Source organism: Corapipo altera, unplaced genomic scaffold (genome assembly GCF_003945725.1).
Source record: "Corapipo altera isolate COAL_440 unplaced genomic scaffold, ASM394572v1 1b, whole genome shotgun sequence".
Classification (NCBI taxonomy): domain Eukaryota; kingdom Metazoa; phylum Chordata; class Aves; order Passeriformes; family Pipridae; genus Corapipo; species Corapipo altera.
In genome coordinates, this window is record NW_020884881.1 from 10,518,860 (window position 1) to 10,539,285 (window position 20,426).

The 20,426-nt window shown below is 39.5% G+C and overlaps 1 protein-coding gene across 3 annotated transcripts in view; it reads left to right on the forward strand.

Annotated features, from left to right (window-relative positions):
- Nucleotides 1–20,426, forward strand: part of RELN (reelin) — a 279,714-nt gene that overhangs the window by 158,374 nt on the left and 100,914 nt on the right. For all 3 annotated transcript variants that reach the window (XM_027639774.1, XM_027639775.1, XM_027639776.1), the window contains exons 11-15: nucleotides 7,801–7,946; nucleotides 11,969–12,120; nucleotides 15,138–15,250; nucleotides 16,836–17,044; nucleotides 19,531–19,659. In XM_027639774.1, coding sequence (XP_027495575.1) covers nucleotides 7,801–7,946; nucleotides 11,969–12,120; nucleotides 15,138–15,250; nucleotides 16,836–17,044; nucleotides 19,531–19,659 — 749 coding nt within the window. The remainder of the gene's footprint in view (nucleotides 1–7,800; nucleotides 7,947–11,968; nucleotides 12,121–15,137; nucleotides 15,251–16,835; nucleotides 17,045–19,530; nucleotides 19,660–20,426) is intronic.

The window sequence follows — 20,426 nt, forward strand, 5'->3', positions numbered from 1 at the left end:
CTATGACCTTATACTGGTCAAAATTACAAAGATATAGATGCTTCCTACAAAATTTCTTTGTCTTTTGAAAAAGATATAACAAGGCAGTATTTGGTCTGTGGGCCAAACCCAGCCTTCTAGCCAGCTGCTTTGCATCACAGGAGCCCTTATCCACCATATCTTCCTGGGAAGAGACAAGCAGGCTTCCTGCTGCACGTCATCTGAGAGCCATTCCTGCTTCTCTGTGGGTGGAAAGAGGAGTGTGAGAGAGGAGGAAAGGTGAAGAAAGCAGTGCAGAGTGCACAGAACCTGTCGACTGGCTCCCTTTACTGAGAATGTGGCCACTCTGAGCTGTGCCCATGAGGGGGCATTTGTATATCCATAGGACTGGATCTAGCATGGAGTTGCTCTTGCTTTTTTGTTTTGTTTTGTGTTTTTTTTCTAATAATCACACTTTTAATTAAATTAATAATACTTAGAAACAATGCCTAGGGGTTCATTAGAACTGACAGGTGGTTGACTGTGGTGCTGTGAGTCGCTCGGGCAGCTGAGAGTTGCTGTCAGGCAGCAACGCTGAATCTGTACCTTCCTCCATGCCAGTTCCTGCGGCTCGGAAGTGTTGGGAGCGGTGGCAGGGAGCCAGCACTAGCTCTGAGCTGGCGTCAAAGCACCAGGGGTCTTTCCTGCCTCCTAGAAGGAAAGAATTTGGTCTTTGCAGGTCACTGTGAGATGCACATTAATGAAAACAACATGAATTGACCCATTAGATGCCAAGGAGCAGAAACAACTTTGCTTGATTCTCACTCTAGTTTTACAGTGGTCTACATGCACAGCATTGCTTTCAGAAGAACACATGATGCTTGTGGCAGAGTGCTACAAACATCAATAGTTCCCAATAACATAGAGGAATAGTTCAGTTCATGCCAGTTAAATGACTCATTAAGGAAACTGGTCATCACCAGAATGACCAATATTGTACAAACATCATGAAATGTCCTAGAAAATTAAGAACCCCATATGAATCATACAAACAGCAAAGTGTTTTTAGCCTCAGCCTTTGAATAACATTCTCTACTTGGAAATGATGAGTGAAAACACACTTTATGAATGTTTGTTGCTACGTCACAGGACAAGTTTCATCCCATTGTTTTGGAAAGGGAAAGAGCACTATAACCCCCTGTGCAGCTGGCCTGCTTGTGCAGCCAAAGTTTTAGTTCTGTACATTAAATGATGTAAAAAGGTAGCACATGGGAAAGATTAAAGCTCTGTTTATCTCATGGGAAGGTATTCTAATCACATTGTGGTTTTTCCTTTGATTAAAGAAGGGATATCAGGCCAGAAGCATTTACAGCCAAATCCACAGAATTTAGAATTTGAAATTGTCCTTAAATTCTGTCATTGTGTCTTTGCTCGCTGAGACGTTGCATACAGAGTGTGATTTTTATCAAGACTTAATCTATCCTTGTACCTCCTATCATGTCAAAATTTAAAACTTTTTAAAACCTGCATGACTCATTCCCAGAAAGCCACAATATCTAATTTATAGCTCCGTTGACAATGCTGCTTCAATTAATTTTCTTCATCTTTTTTCTTTTTTCTCTGCTTCTCATATCTCATCTGTTTGCATTGCCTAGATTTTAATTAAAAAACCTCTCCTCTCTAAGGAGCAATCTGAAGTGGCAAAAATAATCACTTAAAATATTACAGTCATTAAAAAATTGGCTGCGGTCAAAGCCATGCATTTTCAATTTGCCGACAAACGATATTTTCGTTTCTTTTTAAAGAGCATTTTGTATTTGAATAGCATACGCCAGCCAGCCTGGCTACCAGAGATGCTCCTCCAGCTGGGTGGGCTGCGTGACAACTCCTTAATGGGGGAAATTGATGGCCCTCTGCTCGTGTAGAGGTGAAGGCATACTGGGCAGATTTCTTTCCATCTGCCGTCAGGCCTTTGCAAGCTGGCACTGCCCAAATGCCCAACACATTCATTCCAATGCAAGAAATGTCGCCAAAAATTAAATTGTGAGGCTACAGCTGTCTGAAAGAATCATCAGGGCCATTAGGCCCAGGGGAGATAATATGAAGAGGAGCATCAGTGTTCGTCACTGATAAAAACCTAATTAAATGATGGTGAAGATGACTGTGGAAACTTTAAAGGCATAGAGGTGAACAACATTTTTGTGGAAGTGCAGGAATGAACCTCAGGAAGATGATATGCAACACCTCAGCCAAAAATCTGTTATACTGAGGAATTTCACACGAGTGTTTCCTGTTGATGCTTCGCCGAATGGCACAGTTATATCATTTAGTTGCCCTCTGTTCCACTCTCCAAGTAAAGAAATCCCATATTGTAAAGCCAAGAGGTATTTATTGATTCACAAGTTTGACTTGAACAACTGGGACAGAAGCTGGCTTGGATGAACTTCAGTGCGTCTGTTTACATTCCCAGTATTTGTCTTTTGAGTTTCTAAAAATCTTCAGGGCTGTGTCCTTGGCTGCAACTGTGACATAGGTTGATTCTTGTGCTACTTCACATTTCAGGGCGAACTGGAGATCTTTAAAAATATGGAGATTGTTCAGACATGCTGCGTGGTGTAGGACCCTGGATCTTGCCTGGGGCCCTTAAGCCATTTAGATGCTACAGAAAGTTGGTCAGTATTTACTTATGAAACCCTAAAGGAGGTCCAGTTGGAAAGTGCCTGCTTCGCAAAATCTATGTGCCCTGCTTTTGGCTGACCTACAGTTTTCAGCAGCCCTAATTTAGATGGTGTGTCTCCAGGCCTCCCAGCTGGAGGCCAGAGTAGACCAGTTATGATGATCAGTATGGCCAAGGCTGAGATGTTGTTTCAGGGAGTCCTTGTATCTTCTGTTCGGGGCTCCTCTCATGCGGCAGCTGGTGGCAAGTTCACCATAAAGCAAGATCTTAGGGAGGCGGTGGTCCTTCATCCTGGAGACATGCCCTGCCCAGCGCAGCTGAGTTCTCAGCAACATGGACTCAATACTTGTGACTGCTGCTTGTTCTAGAACAGATGTATTGGTCACATAATCTGAGCAGTGGATGTTTAGGATTGTACGGAGGCAGCCTTGATGGAAGCGTTCTAGGAGACGCAGGTGGTGGCGGTAGATGACCCATGATTCAGAACCATATAAGAGAGTAGACAGCACTATGGCTCTGTAAACACTGATCTTTGTACTTTTCTTCAGGTGTTTATTTCACCAAACTCTTTTATGAAGCTTTCCGAAAGCACTGTATGCCTTTGCTAACCTGTTGTCTATCTCTCCATCAGTCTTACCATCCGAGGAGATGAGGCTACCTAGGTAATTAAAGAGAGCGCCAAGGAAGTGTCTGAAAGACATCATGTGGGGAATTTGACAAGCCTGGTGGGCAGAATGAGCAAGTGCATGCAAGCCTGGTTGTCTCACCAGCAGACATAGTGACAAGCATTGGCAGTCAAGGAAAAGTGAGCCATGAGGTGGTGCATATGGGAGATGGTGGAGGCAGGTGTGGATAAACCATGCAGGGCCTTGAAAATGGGGAGAAAACAGCAATACCATAACTATCCAGTAGGCAGACTTCAGAAACACAGCAAATTCAGAGTGAAGATTAGATTGAAATCAAATCCAAGAATGTTGAGATTTGGGAATACATCCAGCCAATTTTCATTTTGCCCTATTCTTGCAGAGCAATAGCTTAACAATTACAGCTAGTGAATAATAGTATTGGTAGTGCCAGATTAAATTAATCTATTTGTTGGAATTTGGTTCTTTTTTTCACTTGGGATCACCACGGTCTCTGAACAGGACTTGGCTTCTTTCCATTTGGCAATGGGCAGGGGTTGTTTATTTAGGAATACAATAGTTTACTTATGGCAGCCTGATAGTCCCATTCCAGTTGCAAACAATGGGAAACAGCTACTTTTATGAAGTGGCTTCATTCAAGTGCCTGCAAGTGTCCTATGTTCTATTAGTAGGCGATTTGGGAGAAGACTTTGTTAAATGAAGTTTATCAGATTTGTCAAAGAGTTTATTTTCTAAATTAATTTTTCTTTACAAACTAGTTAACTTTTCAGTGTTGTAATTTGCACAACACACTAAATGTTCCACATGCTTTTAATCCTCTTTAGAAAAAATTGAATGCTGCTTTAATTCTGGACCTACAGCTGATGCTTCCATGGTAACAAGGAGAAACATCCTACAAGTTGCTGTCATTTGGCCTTTTTAGTTACAAAATTTGCACAGAAGTTAATTTGTTCTTATCTTGTAAATCATTAAAATGTAAATAAAATATAAAATGGAAAACAAATTTAATCTGGCATTCATAAAAGAGAACTCTGCATCTACACAGTCTGCAGTATCTCCAGTTTAGGGAGAACTTAATCCAGTTAGTTTCAAACATATTACATGTCCATTCCATATTTTTTATCACTTTAAAATGACAAAATAAATACTTTTAAAATTCAGTCCTTAAATACTGGAAATATGCAGACCACTACTGCAAGGGCAAGGCCTTTAATTTGGGAAAGAGGCAACACAGTATGTAAATTGTACTTTAGTTCTTTGTTTCTAAAGACTTGAGTTCAAATCTTGTGTTGAACCTAAAGCGACAATGAGTCTGATGGTTTCAATTCCATCTTCAAGCCCTGTAGCAAAATCACCAAATAATCCAACACAGTCAGCAGCCTCCTGGATGTTGAACCAGATTGACAATGTACTTGGGGGCAAGGGACCATCTCCTGGAAAATTTGACTGAGAGCTCTTTGAGGTTTTTCTCTCCTCAGCAGCCCTTCAGATAAAAAAGGAGCAGTAAAAGCAGAGACAGATAGTGACTGCTTGGAAAGTTAAAAGAAAATATGGAAGCTAAGAGTGAACTGAGAGTGACGGTTATACAGGTGAGGGAAATATGGCAGGTGGTAGAGAATAAGATCATGAGCAAAGGAGCCCTGGCCCTTACTGGGACAGCATGGCTCATGGAGCTTATTCATATCTGCTCCTCCCATGGGAATGTGTCCAGGGTCCCAAATGGCAGCACTGGGGCAAAACCCAGAAGAAAATTATGGCCCGCCCTCAGAACTTATTTAAAAGCCATACCTTTGCTTTGAACATTTTTCTTAGTTTCTGTAAAGGTCATTCACTTCAAAGGTCATGAGCTTCTATTACTGGTTTCATGGGTATTTAGAATAACAGAGGGAGTTAAACCCCACTCTGAACTTTTCTTCTGTGTAGCTGTTTCATATGAGAGTCAAAGCTAACATGAGCAGATTGTGATTTGAGCCATACGTTGTGCAATTCATTAACACATAAAATATGCATAAAATACATATTCATAGGTACTATGTAGCTATGTATAAAAGCCTAAACATAGCTTTATAAAACTAATTAAATAAATGATGATTTTGAGCTTTCTTAAAAGGTTGATCATACACCACTGTATAAATAATTACTTACTCACCCCTTTGCCAAACTGGCTGTCTATTTATCTTGACAACCTAAATGAAAACTTCATCAGATGTACTTCAGTAAGTATTCTGCTAGACAGCAGAAGGACATACAAATATTAAATGATAACGGGGTTGTATCTGATTTGTGTTTAAATTCATAAATGGCTTTTTTTAATAATTATGTATCCGCTATCAAATACATACTTACATATAACTTAGCAACTGACAAATAAGTAAGACTTGTAAAGGATTTTTCAAAGCTTGATGCAATTGTAATAACTATGTCAGTAGTCTATTTGTCTATTTGTTTCCTGAGATGAAGAGTTACGTATAAATTTGAATTAAGTTTTAGCCTGAATATTAATTTTTAGTGTATTTATTTGACAGCCTGCAAATAATAGGACTTTTGTGACAGATTGATTGACAGATAAAGCATACCTCATTTCTGTTCAGAAAATGAGGAAAATTTTGAAAAGCAAGGAGGACAATAAACAAATTACTCTTAAAATTCTGCTGTTAGCAATACCTGTGAGCGTGAAGGGTAAAATCAGTAAACAAAAGCAACTTCTCAGTCAATTATAAATAACTGCATAGTACAACTGCTGCTTCTCAAAGAAAAGGTATAAAACTATGTCATTAATTTCTGCTAGTTATATTATACTCAATATTTAAATTATTCTGCCTTTGCAGTGGCATATGTGATGTACTGTGTATATGCTGCATTAGCAGAGCAAGGAGACTTGTGACAAAATCTCTTTAATTTCTGTGATAAATTATCAACACTTCAGGATCTTTCTATTGCTTTGGCCTTTCTTTAGAAGAAAAACACTTTAACAGCAATTTCTTTATTTTAGCAGTTGAAACAGTCTTTATATTTTTACAGTGTGTTATGTCTTTAAGTGATATTTAGTTCTGCATTACTAAACATAAATCTGTTGTCATTCAAGTATAGACCAGAAAGTCTCTATACAAAAATCAGATTTCGAGTACTCAGATTTTTTTTAAATGTGTAGACACCTCTAGAAATGTAGTCACAAAATACATTCTTCAATATAAATTAATTGCTAAGTTATTGGCATCCATACTTGAAAATCATCAATAAAAGAATTTCAATTATGTCTCTTTCTTGCATTCATAAATGAAAGGTAGCAGGATATGACAAAATGTGTTATTTTGTACTTTGTTTATAAAATCCCATAGATAAGGGTGCACTGGGCAGTTTTCTTTTCTCGCCTCACCTCTCTCTTTGTTAAAAATCTAATTATTCCCTTATGTGACACTACCATGACCTTTTTAAGTGCAGAAGAGGTGATTGTCATATTTTCCCTCGGCGCATTACCAAGGGGTTCAGAGACAAGAGGGTACCGCACAGACAATAGTGAAAAGGTCAATGCAATTTGGCATTATTGTATCTCTTTTTCAGATGTTGAAATATGGTAAGAATGCAGAATTCTTCTAATTAGTATTTTCTTATTTCAGCTTCCATTTTTAAGAATCTGAGGTTGTCAATTTGCATTAAGGCCAGGTAGATCTTCTTTAGAAGCTTCCAGTACCTGTTTCAGCCCCACAGGTTTGGCAGACCATTATCATTTTATCAGTCACACAAGAAGACAAAATTAGGATGGGGGAAAGAAGGAAATCTGTACTGTAACCCTCATGCGCTTCTTACAGGCAGCTCCTTCCAGGCCAATACTCCTGGAGAGTCTTGGCAGTCAGGGCATCTTGGGGGAGACACATGGCTTCATTTTATGCTGCTGAAGTAGTATGTGCAAAAATGAAATTGGAAAAGCAGACATATTGGGTTTGGGAGCAGCCTCAGGACCCCTGGGATTGCTGTATCACAAGATCTAGTTGCCTCTAGAGCTATTTGTTATGTTATTTGAATTAAATATAACAAATATAGCCTTTTCACTTGCACACTTCAGGCCCAAAGTTTACTGTATGGCAATGCATAGCAATTTTTAACACAAATACCTCTCTAGCAAAAATTATCGCATGGGGATCTGACGTGTCTCATAGCACAAAAATCTTATGCCTACAAAATCCCCATAGCAATATTTGATATACTAGTGAATCTATTTGTACATACAGTTGTTTATGGGCCAGACATAGCGGCAATACTTTAAAACAGAAATAAACACCCAGAGATATGGAGTGTGACTTTTCAATGCAAGTACAGTTTTACCATGGTCTGTAGTGGGTCTTCAGGGAAGCAGGTATGAGATCAGAACACAATCGTTGTTGGGGCTGGACAGGAAAGATAAAAGATGACTGTCCATTTTTTTATTTAGTTTCAGGCATCAATAACCTACAGCTCACTCTGAACAGGTCACCTTACAAACCCAATGTCATGTCACCTTCCATGTGCTCCTTCTGCCCACAGCATAGCTGCCAGTCAGATGGGAACTCCATCTACTTCCATGGGACAGAAGGTAGCGAGTTCAATTTTGCCACAACACGAGATGTGGACCTCTCCATGGAGGATGCCCAGGAGCAGTGGACAGAAGAGTTTGAGAGCCAGCCTAAAGGGTGAGTGTTCCCCGCCTGTGCAGGGCTCTACACAGATGTGCAACATCACTCCAGGGATGAGGAAACTGTATGAACAGAGAATAGGATAAATAGCAATACTGTGAATTTTAGGAAGGAAATGAGTCCAGAAAGCCCAGAAGGAACAGTCCATCCTCAGACCATCCTGTCACTGAAATGTTTAATGAAAGAAGTCACGCTTGCGAATTATGTAGCCATTCTAAACAAGCACCTGATGTTGATCTGTTTCTTTTTTTAATCACACTTGAGTATTGTTAACAAACTCATATCTGTGTGAAATCAAATTCCTTGACAACTTCATGCCCTCTGTATCGCTCCTGTGAGCCCTGCCTTGCCATGAGAGAGCTCCTGCTTGTGCAGAAACCTGCAGGTGCTGGAGGAGGAGGTGAAGGCAGGACAGATGAAGCAGCAGTCTGTTCTCATCTAGCAGCTGGAGGAGGAGGTGAAGGCAGGACAGATGAAGCAGCAGTCTGTTCTCATCTAGCAGCACCAAGAGCATGGCCATGCCTGCTCGGCAAAAGCTGAGAATTTGGCTGATAATTTACTATTTTTCTTTTGAATATATGCATTGTGATTCAAAGGGTCCCTGTAAAGCCATATCCAGGGACTGCTGCAAGGCCACTGAAAGTAACAAAGCTATCTAGGACAACAAAATTACTACTCTTACCAAAACGATTGAGCTTTTAAAAGATGTGTGTCCTGATAAAGAAGTATCATTTTACATACCTCAGCATATAAACTCTGACAAAAAGAAAATAACCAGCAATGAAGTCTTGATTCCTTTCTATTAAAAAAAAAAATATATTAAAAAAATTTAAAAATCATTAGTTGCAAATCCCAGGGCAATGAGAAATGTACACTGTTAATTTATGGGTCTCTACTGAATGTTGATTTTAACCTACAAAGTACTTCAGATCATTAGCAGCTGATTCAAATGCTGCCTGTGCTGTGCTGAAGGTAGAGAGCATCTTTTAAGAAATACATGCTAATGTGTCCTGTGGACACATGGTTTATCTGAGGCTTACAGAAAAAATATTCGCTGTGAACTCTGTCCCAGTTCTAATAATCAGCCCATGGCAGCAGGTGCTGCTTCAGAAGAAGGGAAGAAAATAAAAACATTTGTCTTGTGTGTTAGGTGATCATGTGTGATATCTTTGAGATGTGTTCTCAGTGTCTTTTCCATCTTGAAAGAAAACAGGGTGGAAGTGTTGCCCATGGACATCTGCCCTGTCTGTAGATCTTGTCTCTACTGGACCAGGTGTTGAGTTAAGCTAAGCCTGGCAACTTGCAGCCCTGGTTAGCAAATACACAATTACTTCTGAATTACGAATATTACACTTTCCCTATCATACAATGCCTAGATCCAATCGCAGGTGCCACTGCTCCCTAGCCAGGAGTGAGGAAGGGCACAGCCAGCAGATGCATTTGACTCTCTTATCCTGTGTCCCAGCAACCAGGTCTTGATCTGCCCCCAAGCCTGCCAGCCCAAAGCCTCACAACTTTTTCTTTTTTTTCTTTTCAAATTTTATTCTATATTAGAAACTTCCATCTTTCAATTGTTCTATAAGAATGGAGATTTAAATTGCATGCAGCCATGAATAAACACAGAACTCGGGTGATGCTATGGACTACATCCCCATCATATAAAATTGTCACCTCCACTGTCCCTCTTTTCAACATTTCTCTGGGGTTTGCTTTGGGACCTGTGTATAACAGCAAATATGCAAATCCCTTCTTAGAGAATTTCTCCTTTCTCAGAGAAATATTTCTCCCTTCTTAGAGAAATATTTTTGAATGCTATTTGAGCTATATCCAAACAGTCAGCACTGTATACCTGAGACAGAGCTTGCAGGAAGTTCTCAGGCTCTGCTTTGTCATGTCAGCTAGAGCCTGGTAGCTCTCAAAGCATCCTGCATAAGGGAGAGCAAATGGAAGCTCAGGTATAGGGGTCACCACCACTTTACTCTGCACCAAATGCTCTTGGAGGTGAGGGCAGAGGAGCTTATCACTGTTTTTAATAAGCAGTGATTGGTATTTTTGGCACGTACCACCTAAAGCAGGAGGCTACATGGATAGGGGTTGCTGTTGTAAGTACCACACATATTTCCACTACCATTCTGCTTCTTTTTAATTGCATAAATTAGAGCCTCTTCCTAAAAGTAGACACATCCTCACATCAGGCTGCCTTTGTCTCCAGCAGGTGTATTACTGCTTTGGACCTCCACATCCCGTTGGTCTAGTTTGGCTGCATATATTTTTCTATCACCTGTTCTGTAGAGAAAAAATTCAAGAGTCGTGTGATGGATAAATTAATACAAATGTAAATGTTAAATCAGGCCATGACCCAGGATCCTTCTCTATTTGTCCTTACTGACAGTGTGTTGATATATTTCTACTAAAATGCCAGCTTTTTTTAAAGAGGTAGAATTCTGTGGTTTTCATTTCTGATGCTGCCTAAAAGGAGAGGATCCCTGGAAACATCCATGATCTGCATCATTCATGACCCCAAGTTGTTTTGTGGGTCACTACAGAGAGTGTTTTAATTGAGCTAAATAGAGCATACAAAAGATCAATGGAGCATTGTGAGATTTTGTTGTGTAAGTTAAAGTAGGCACAACTGCTGAATTCTGTACTTGCCTTCAACCCAGGAGACCCATTTTAAAAATTGTATTTCGATTATATTGCACATTACCTTTAAAAAAACTGTGCCACAGAATTAGGGTTAGATTAAACTGTGCTTCCATTAAAATATTTCTATTTATATCATAAAGCTTTTCAGTGATGTTAAGCTCCCTAACTCCTGTGTAGATGACTGACAGTTTTAAAGCAGGATTTCCAAACAGACATGTTGCTGATCTGTCACAGCTTAGGTCAGTAGGGAAACTGGCAGCTTTAAAGTAGATCCTAGAAATGCATTTTGAAATAGTTGGAATGGTTAAACTACTAAATAGACTGTTTAGTTCTTGAAATGACAGTTTTTGAAATTGTCATGTGGCACATAACTGCTAGAGATAGTTTCTGCTGAAAGGAGACAGGAAAAAGCTCTGCCTTCCCACAAAGGTTTCTGAACTTCCTTGTTTTCTCATTCCTCTTCAATCATCCTGAATAGTTAAATGATTGGATTATCAGGATTTAGTAATTCTAAATAATTTCATTGTTTTACCAGCCTTATAATACTTAAATACTTTATGATTAATTAATTAAGTTTGACATGAATAATAATAATGTATCAGACCAAAATAATGCATGTTTTCAACAGTTTCTAGTATTTCAAAATATTGTAATCGAGTTTTGAAGTAACCAATGCTTTCATGATGAAAATGTATTTTCAACATAAAATATTTAATTGGAAAATTTTGCAACAGCTCTTTTAATTATCACTGAATAAATATAAGATAAAATGTTATACAGAAAAACTGAGAAAGATCATATCATCACATATTAAAAACACAGCAGTCTTTTTTTTTTCTCTGTTCATGTGTTAGTTAAAAACTGTTACCCTAAATGCTCTAAAAGATGAAAAGAGAGTATTTTCAGCTATTTTCTATGTATTTAATATCTTTATAGCAGATATGGTGGACATGTGCCTTTTCAAGTTTCATTGATCTATAAACCTTATATTGTGCAAAATGCAGCAGAGTGCAATTAAATTTTAACTATTTTAATGCCAGAAAAAATAATAAAGGTGATAGAACAACACGACATTCCCTATTTGGTAATAGCATTCATTAAAACCTCATTTTTTACTAAGTCATGCTTTTCTGCTAATTTCTTTAAGATATTTACATTAACTTTGCTTTAGTTGAGTCAACTGAGTTTAAAAGCTAATATTGAATATGTGAGTAATGTCATAGGAATCACATTTGAAACACTGTGTTTTTTGTCCTGTGTAAGAATAGAAACAGCTGCTTTTCTATGTACAAACGAACCCATAGAACATGCTTTGTATGAGTTTATCAGTAACGTGCTGCTGCACATTCTCCACCTATTGTTGACCTCTGCAGGTGGGACATATTTGGAGCCGTCATTGGTACTGAATGTGGGACATTGGAATCTGGCTCAGCTATGGTATTCCTCAGAGATGGAGAAAGAAAAATATGTACTCCATACATGGACACTACAGGTTATGGGAATTTTAGATTTTATTTCAGTATGGGTAAGTATAAATTCCTGATGTAATACAAGTTGTGAAGTATGTGAGATTTAAGTTGTGCAGTGTGCATGGAACTGTTTTAAATACTCCTTCAAAGAAGATAGCAGTGATTTGTGACTGTGATGCCCATGAGGATGTAAGACTGACCACTGCTGGTCAGATGAAAGTCCACCCTTCTGTATGTCCATGCAGATGGACAAACATGGTGAGCACACAAATAGGTCTCCCAAAAATATTCTCCCAGATGATGCTCACTTGCAGATGGAAACCCTTTTGAACCAGACAGGGCACTCTGGGTTTAGTAGACCTCGGTGGGCTTTTTTTTCCATGGATTTATCCAGCCATTTTTTTGGCTGAGATAAACATTTAGGTTAAGACAGTTTAATATAGAAGTTACATGAAGGTATGTGCATGTAAGATCAGTGTCTGAACTTCCTTTATAGTTAGAGGAGCTGTGGTCAGTACTATTGCTAGAAAAATCCATTCAACTCACCATGAGACAGCTGTGCTGGACCAGCTGAGCAGCTTCCTGGAGTCAGACTGTGGATCTCCGTTGTTATAAAGGCACCTTAAGCACCTGGTGCACACATAGGCCTGTGTTCACTCTTGTCCAGTCCTCAGGCAGGATTTGTCACACAAGCACTGGTTATTGTTGCCACTTGAGTTAACCAAGCACATCTGAGACATTAGCACAAGGCTGGCAGTTGTAACTTGGGACTTGGGGGAGAGTCACAGCCCTGCTATAGTGGCAGGTAGGTGAGCCAGGCCCCTCCACAGTGCCTAAAATGATCCTTGGTACTAGTGTTTAATCAACTGAACCTGCCTACTGTGCCCACAGCTCCATAGTTTAACAATTCTCATATGAAGAAGCATCGTCTTGTCTTGTATATTCTAATTTCACTCAGTGCCCTTTAATCCATCATTAGAAGATATAGTCATCCTTTGCCATCCTTACCCCACCATAGAGCTTTTATAGGTACCTGTCATATCCTCCTGCAGTCATATATATGTAGACCCCGGTGTTAATCCATCAGAGTCAAGAGAGTTGCACCTGAGGATGAGATAGGATTAGCACAGAGGTGGGACAGCCTTACCTAGCTGAACCCACAAAACAGTTTCTGCTCAAAAGCTTTTACTCCGTTCCTAAACAATTCCTCTGATAATGTGTTGGCCCAGGGTGAGATCCACACAGAGTGTTCTACAGTCTTGGAGGAGGTATGGTCTGCATGAAAAACACTGACGTGGTGTTAGCAACATCTGTGGACCTCCCCTGTTGGGGCAAAGTGTCAGAACCTCTGTCATTTACAAGGGCTAAGAAAGCAGCCAGGAACCAACCTGTCCTGTCACTTCTCCTCCCTGCTGTTGTTGTCAGTGCAACTTCACTAGTTTGGTGTTACAACAGACCAGAATCCACATAAACATGGTAGTTAACACTCACAAGTTTTTCCAGAACTTTTATTTTGCACACAGAGGAAATTGCATGAGGTTATTCTCTCAACAGCATGTTTAGAGGACCTGAGGATTTTTGCTTAAAAGCAAATAATAGAATAATAAAGGAGGAAGCAGAGGATAAACCTGTGACCTCCACAAGCAACCTTCTGTATCAACAAGAAAAAACACACTTTATTTAATGAGGGGAAGACCTCATGTTGTTGTCCTAAATTGTTGCACATCTCCTCTGTGTTACATGAATTATGAATAAAGCACAGGAAAAAGAGGATGCTTTTTCCCAGTTCTTCCAAACATTACAACACCTGCAAGAAAAACAGGAAAGAAATTTTGTCAACCTTCTGAACTTAGGAGAAAAGTTGTCAGCAGATTCAGGCACAGAGGATAGTGGGATGTTGTTTGAAAAATGTATTCTGTGTGTACTTTTAAATTAAATAAATAATAGTTTAAACATTCAGGCAAGGAGATTTGAAAGGACACATGGATGTTCCTTATTATAGTATAAAACACATCAGAAATGTCCATCTAATCTAGTTCTCTGGACTGCTCTGCCTCGTCCATTACAAGAACTGGCTGTCTGTAGTGAAAAAAAGCAGAGAAAGTGTTCCAATATACACAACCTTTCTACTTTGCAGACTTTTCAAACTCTTCCTCATTCTGTTTTTGATTTTGTTTTTATTTTCGAGGGTTTTCTTAGTATGTGTAGTACCCATAGTGTACTAAGGAAATAGAGAAATTATGCTTCCTGTTTCAAATAGAGGAATTTTTAAAAAAAAATTTCTTTTCCAGAACACCAAATTAGTGTGATGATATCCATCTTGTATCTATAATGCAGGACTAAATGCTTGCATTTGACAACTAATCCATTCTTTCAGAGAAGGTTAATCAATGTTTTGGGTTCTACTGCTATGAATATATTTCAAATGCTGCCCTATTCCAGTGAGGCAAGCATACCACACATGCTTTGTGTGGTACAATAGTCTCCATCCATCCATCCATCCATCCGCCCATTCATCCGTCCATCCCTCTCTCACTCCCTCCCTCCCTTTATGGTGTAGACAGTACAAGGAGCAGCACAACAAATAAGGTGCACAGCAGTCTTCCTCGTTTCCTACTTAGAACAAGTTCTCAGCTGCCAAACTATCAGCTGAGAAGTATTTGAGATTGTCACATGCCATGTGTGTGACTGCATGAAGTGTGAGTACTAAATAACAGTTTACTGATTAGAACTCAAAAGCAGAGAATTTCTATGTAAATAGGATTTAAAGCACACAGATAGAAGTATTGCTTTGGGCACAGCATTTTCTATTAAAATTTTTTTTATAAGCTGATTAAAAGAGGTACTTGAGGTTTTCATAATTGTCAACTCCCTTGATCTCTGGCATGGTGTATCTGATCAAATAATTCCTATACACTGTGTCTTTAGGGCTGGTGTTCTTTTGTTTCAGATCCTAAGTTAAATAGCATCTGATTGTAATTATTTTCATAATTATGGCTGCATAATATGATTCCACTTTCCAATAACAAGGGCTTCAATTAATTTTTTTCTCACTCAAATGTGTTTTGTACAGGAGGAACTTGTGATTCTGGAGAATCCCATGAAAATGATGTCATACTTTATGCCAAGACTGAAGGCAGGAGGGAGCACATACCTCTTGATACCCTGACCTATGCTGCTTACAAGGTAAATCAAAATAAACAAAGCAGGTGGATGGGATAGATATCATTATCTTTTCAATATTGTGTGTTGAATTCCTCAGGGACACTCAAACATGACCTTCCCAAGCACATAAATCATGTGCAGATCTGGGAGCAGTCGGGTGCTTTTGCATCACAGCTCTGCAGTTATTGCTGGTTATTCCAGCCCCAAGCAGGACTGCAGTGTTGGCTGGGGATGGGGTGACAGGAAACAAGCGATGGGCAAAAGTTGTCAGTTATCAGCTGAAAACTTCAGTGATAATGTCTCCTCACAAATGATTACTCCTGTCTCCACCCAAGCTCCTACTAGTCACAGTTTGGTACTCAGGAGCTGTGTCCTGAGGGGTTCAGTCTTGCTGGGGTCAGTGGCTGGGGGAGGCTCTGCAGTGATTATGGGCATGGGCATGGACTCAGCCACGGGAGGCAGCTGCTGACCCTGTGCATAGGCAGCATCTCCTCTGCCAACAGTGCAACCGCCTTCCAACAACATCCACCACCCTGAGGCAGGACTATAAAGACCTTGAACTTGCTGTCAGGATCCTTCCTGTCTAGGGCATGGAAGCACTTAGACCATGTCTATCCTGGGTAACCCAGCCCTGAGGTCTCCTTATTCTGCTGCTGTAAAATAGAAAGCAAAATTTGATATTTAACACATGTACATGTGGATGTTCCAGAGCTTGAAATGCAGTATGCTTACATAGTGTGAAGGAAATTTGTTGGTAAAGATGCAGCTGATTTCAAGCACAGGTCTGTGTGCATTTTTCCTGTAACTGTAGCATTCAGAAACCAAATATTTACAGTAGGATTTGGCCTGTATTTGGTTGAGTCACTTGCATTGTTTCATTGTGTGTGGCTTCCCTCCTCGTCTGCTTCTGTGTGAAAGACAGGGGAGAACTTTTGTAAACGAAGGAAGCTGTAATTGTAAAATAATAAAAAATTAATTGGGGAACTTGGGGCGAGATAGGATCTGAAATTACACTGAATTCATTGTGGAAATTTTTTTAGAACAGGCAATTTTAAAGCTGACATCCTCTTTTGACATAATAAAGTTCTAATTACATTGCTTTAGGACAAAGGCTAAGCTTTGTAAAGCAGTGCTTTCGTATATTTCAGCAACATAACATCCTCCCCATATATGCCTGTGAACTCATGCTGTTACTCCATTCTCATGTATTCAGACTAGACATGCCACTACCTTGTGTTTGCTTCTGTGAGCTGTAAGGCTCCAGGACAAACATCATATTCTATTACCAGTTGAAGCTGACAATGTAAACTAGCATTTTTCAGAAGACAGAAGGGACAGTCTTTTCTACCATGTCTTTACAACCAGACAATCTGATTCCTTTAAGGTGATAAGTAGCACTGGTATCCAGAGTGTTAATACCTATGCACATAATAGCAAATTATTTTAGTTGGGATCTTGTGTAGAAAAAGGTGGCTAAAATAGTTAACAAAGTGAAGCAAGGAGAGAGAATAGCACGTTTGGGTCAGCACAATTGAAGTTGCTTTTTTATTTTAAATGGTATCTTTTGACCTTTTTTAATTTATCTAAGCTTTATTTTCTTTTAAAGGTTCCATCTTTGGTTTCTGTTGTTATTAGTCCGGACCTGCAGACTCCTGCAACCAAGTTTTGCCTGAAGCAAAAGAGTCACCAAGGCCACAACAGGAATGTCTGGGCTGTGGATTACTTCCATGTCCTTCCGGTGCTCCCTTCCACAGTGACTCACATGATCCAGTTTTCTATCAATTTGGGTTGTGGAACTTATCAACCTGGTAACAGGTACAACTGGAGAGATCATTCTTTTGATTATCAGCTTTCTAGTATAATTTGGTTTATAAAATCTATATGGGAGTTTGGAAATCTTTTTTCATTAAGAAAGGATCCCATTAATAATGACAAATATAAGCTGCTCAAAAGCTAATGTTTCTCCTGATCTCCACAGGCCCAAATTTATGTATCTAACGTGCAATGAAGAGCCAATAAATAGCTTTCCAGGTCAAAACTGGTCCCCTATTCTGATATATGGTCATGATTTCAGAGGGACTTTTTCTTCAGTTTCTAAGGAACATGAGATTTGCTTCTTAATACTGTGTAAGGGGGAAAATATTAAAGGCAGCAGCAGAAACCTACCCTGCTGACCTCTCAGATTACCGATGCCACAAGCATATCTAGTATCTTGTAAGACTGGTTATAAATGACCCTCATCTTAATGACCATCAATGTGAGGAGCTCACTGTCTGTAGATTGGCCACAGAACTCTTTTTGGCTTCACTTCTTCAGGACATTCAGTGTGAATTTTTCCATGAAGTGAGAGGGAAAGGGAAAGAAGGGAGTCATTTGCAGCTCTGTGTTTAATAGAGTCATAGAAATGTTTGCTGGAAGGGACCCTTCACAGGTTTTGTAGTGAAACCTGCTGCTGCAGGTGGGACTGTTACCAGCATAAGTCAGACATGGCTTTGCCTATCCATGACTTGAATGGATGGATACTGTGCTACATCTCTGAGTGACCTGCTTAAGTGAAAAACTGTTTTCTAATGTCCACTATAAAACTCTGAAGCAATGTCCGTATGGTCATTGTCCTTTCTACTCTGTCTGACACTACTGAGGAGAATTTGACTCCAGTTTCCTTGTGAGTGCCCTCTGCACTGTCAGAAGATGCTGCAGCTCACCCCTGCTCGCCAGGTTGAGCAAGCTAGCTCCTCAGCCCATCCTAGCTTGATGCTCAAGGCCATGGACATCTTATGCTATCCTATCCTCTGCTCCAGCTCTCCAGTTTCTTAATAGCCTTCTTCAAATAGGGTACCCAAAACCACACTGCCCACTTTCTCTCTTTCCTTATGTACATGTGAGAATATTTATCTTGATATTTTCTGAGGATTAAGTTACTTTACATTTTCCAGAGTTGAGAGTTTAAAGTTAGAGACTGTAAGTGCTTTCACATCCATATCCCATGGCATCTAGTTCCAGCTGGAAAGAGCTGCATTAGCATTGACAGTTCCAGCATCCATGCAGGGTAACAGAATTCAAGGAGCAGCAAAATACAAGGCATTGCACTTGTATTTGATAGAAAGTGAAGGCAGCAACATTTTCCTATATGAAAAGTGAAAACTTTGCCTGTAAACACTCCTGGGCAGTAAACATGTTATATAAAGTCTCTGTCTTAGTCGGTTATCGGATGGAGAGTGGTATATACTTCAAAAGATTAATATTCTTCCTTCACTAAACTATTTCTGAAGAAGTGACCTTCTTCATAACAAAAGAAGTACTAGGTCACCATTTTCCCTATTTGTATTTCTCAAATACTGCAGCATTTCACATCTCCTGGTCTACAGCATTATTCATAATGCTTTCATTACTGCAAATGTGAGAGACTCATACTGAATATATGCAGTAAATATGACCCTCCAAGGTATCACTACAGTTAAAACTGAAATAATTTAGTCAAAACCTCTATAAACTGTTTTAGTACACAGTTATAATATCGCAGTGATGGTACATTTAAATAAAGTAATATTGTCAGCAAATTTCCATAAAAAGAAAAAGTCAAAATCCAATAATTTAATATTGAGGAGATGTATTATGATTTTTATAATGTTCCACAGGCATTACTTAAAATAAAACAGAATATTACAGCTAATTATATGGAACAAATTACAAAAGTAATTCAGTAAAATACTAAAACCTTAATAAATCAAGCACTATATTACTTTTTCAAGGTCTTCAGAATGTAAAGCATCTAAGGATTTCCTTATACTTGTAGGCTGTAAACAATGTTGGGGGGGGGTTAAACCAGGAAAGAGCCAGCTGGTGCATGAATAGCTACTGGTTTTTTGCCACCTTCTGCAGGTGTAATGGTTAGCAGTTGGCAGTTATAACTGTCCTGTGCTCACATGATGCTGCCTAGCTCTGATTAATCCAGATTTTCTCCTTATATTTGAAACTATTTGAATCTGAAATATAAAAGTAAAGTCAGCTCATTTAACAGCAGTAGCATAAAAACACTGGTGCCCAAATAAGAGGTGTGTTCAGACAATCCTCAGTCTATAGGCTACCCTTGAGGTTTTTAAACACTCAGGTTTGTTTCATGTTTGTATTTTCAGGACTTTTTGTATTCAAATTCTGCTTAAAATTATTTCATGTTTCCTAATCAGTTATTAGGAATAGCTGATTGAGTGGTTTCTTGGTGTTGGTACTTCTACTATGAGATCTATGCCAGGTAGCTTCATGGTGTCTTTCTCCTTTTTCTCCTTCAATGTGTTAACCAGTGTCACCTTGGAGTTTTCAACCAACCATGGTCGCTCCTGGTCCCTGCTCCACACAGAGTGTTTGCCTGAGATATGTGCTGGGCCTCACCTCCCCCACAGCACCATCTACGCCTCTGAAAATTACAGCGGGTGAGTGTGTTCTCTGCAAAACTGAGATGCAAGATTAGAGAAGTGAATTATAGGTGACAGAAGAAAGCAGCAAAGCACACAACTCCATGTCATCTTTCTTTTTTTGACTAGCTGAGGGCAGCAAGGAAAGAGTGTTCTGGGCTCCCTGGCTACCCAGTAATTAAATTTGAAATGTATGGGCGTGCCTCTGTGATATAATATTATTTTTTTGATGCTAAAGATGAATTACAAAAAATCTCTCTTGTGGGTAGCACATTGGTAATGAGAAGAAAAGTTTTACCTTGTTAAAGCCACAGAGTTTTCTTCGTAGTCAGAGAAAACATCAGTCAAAGCCGTGTTTACATCCTCAGTCACCTTTGCTCACTTGCAATCCCAATATTGGGGTACTGTGAATCACATCCTCTGTACTTCTGCAGATAGAGGTTGTTGGTGGTGTCACTTTCTTATATCAACCTCTCTTAGTAAGTAAGTCTCTTCTGCACTGTTCTCACTGAAAAATAAACTGTGGCATCTTGCTGCATAGCACAAAATCAGTGTCTATCCTTCTGTATCCCGACTTCCACAGACACTTCAGAGCAGCAGGTATGACTATGAGAAGAAAGTGTAGTTGAAGCATTGCTGTGATGTCATGACACTCTCCCCTGCACCATTCCCATACAGTTTTCATAGGAACCATTATCCCTGGTGCATGTGGGAAGTGTGGCCCCCATGGATAATGATGGCCCAGACCACAGCAGGCCAAATCCTCTGCACCACTTCTTGCCCGC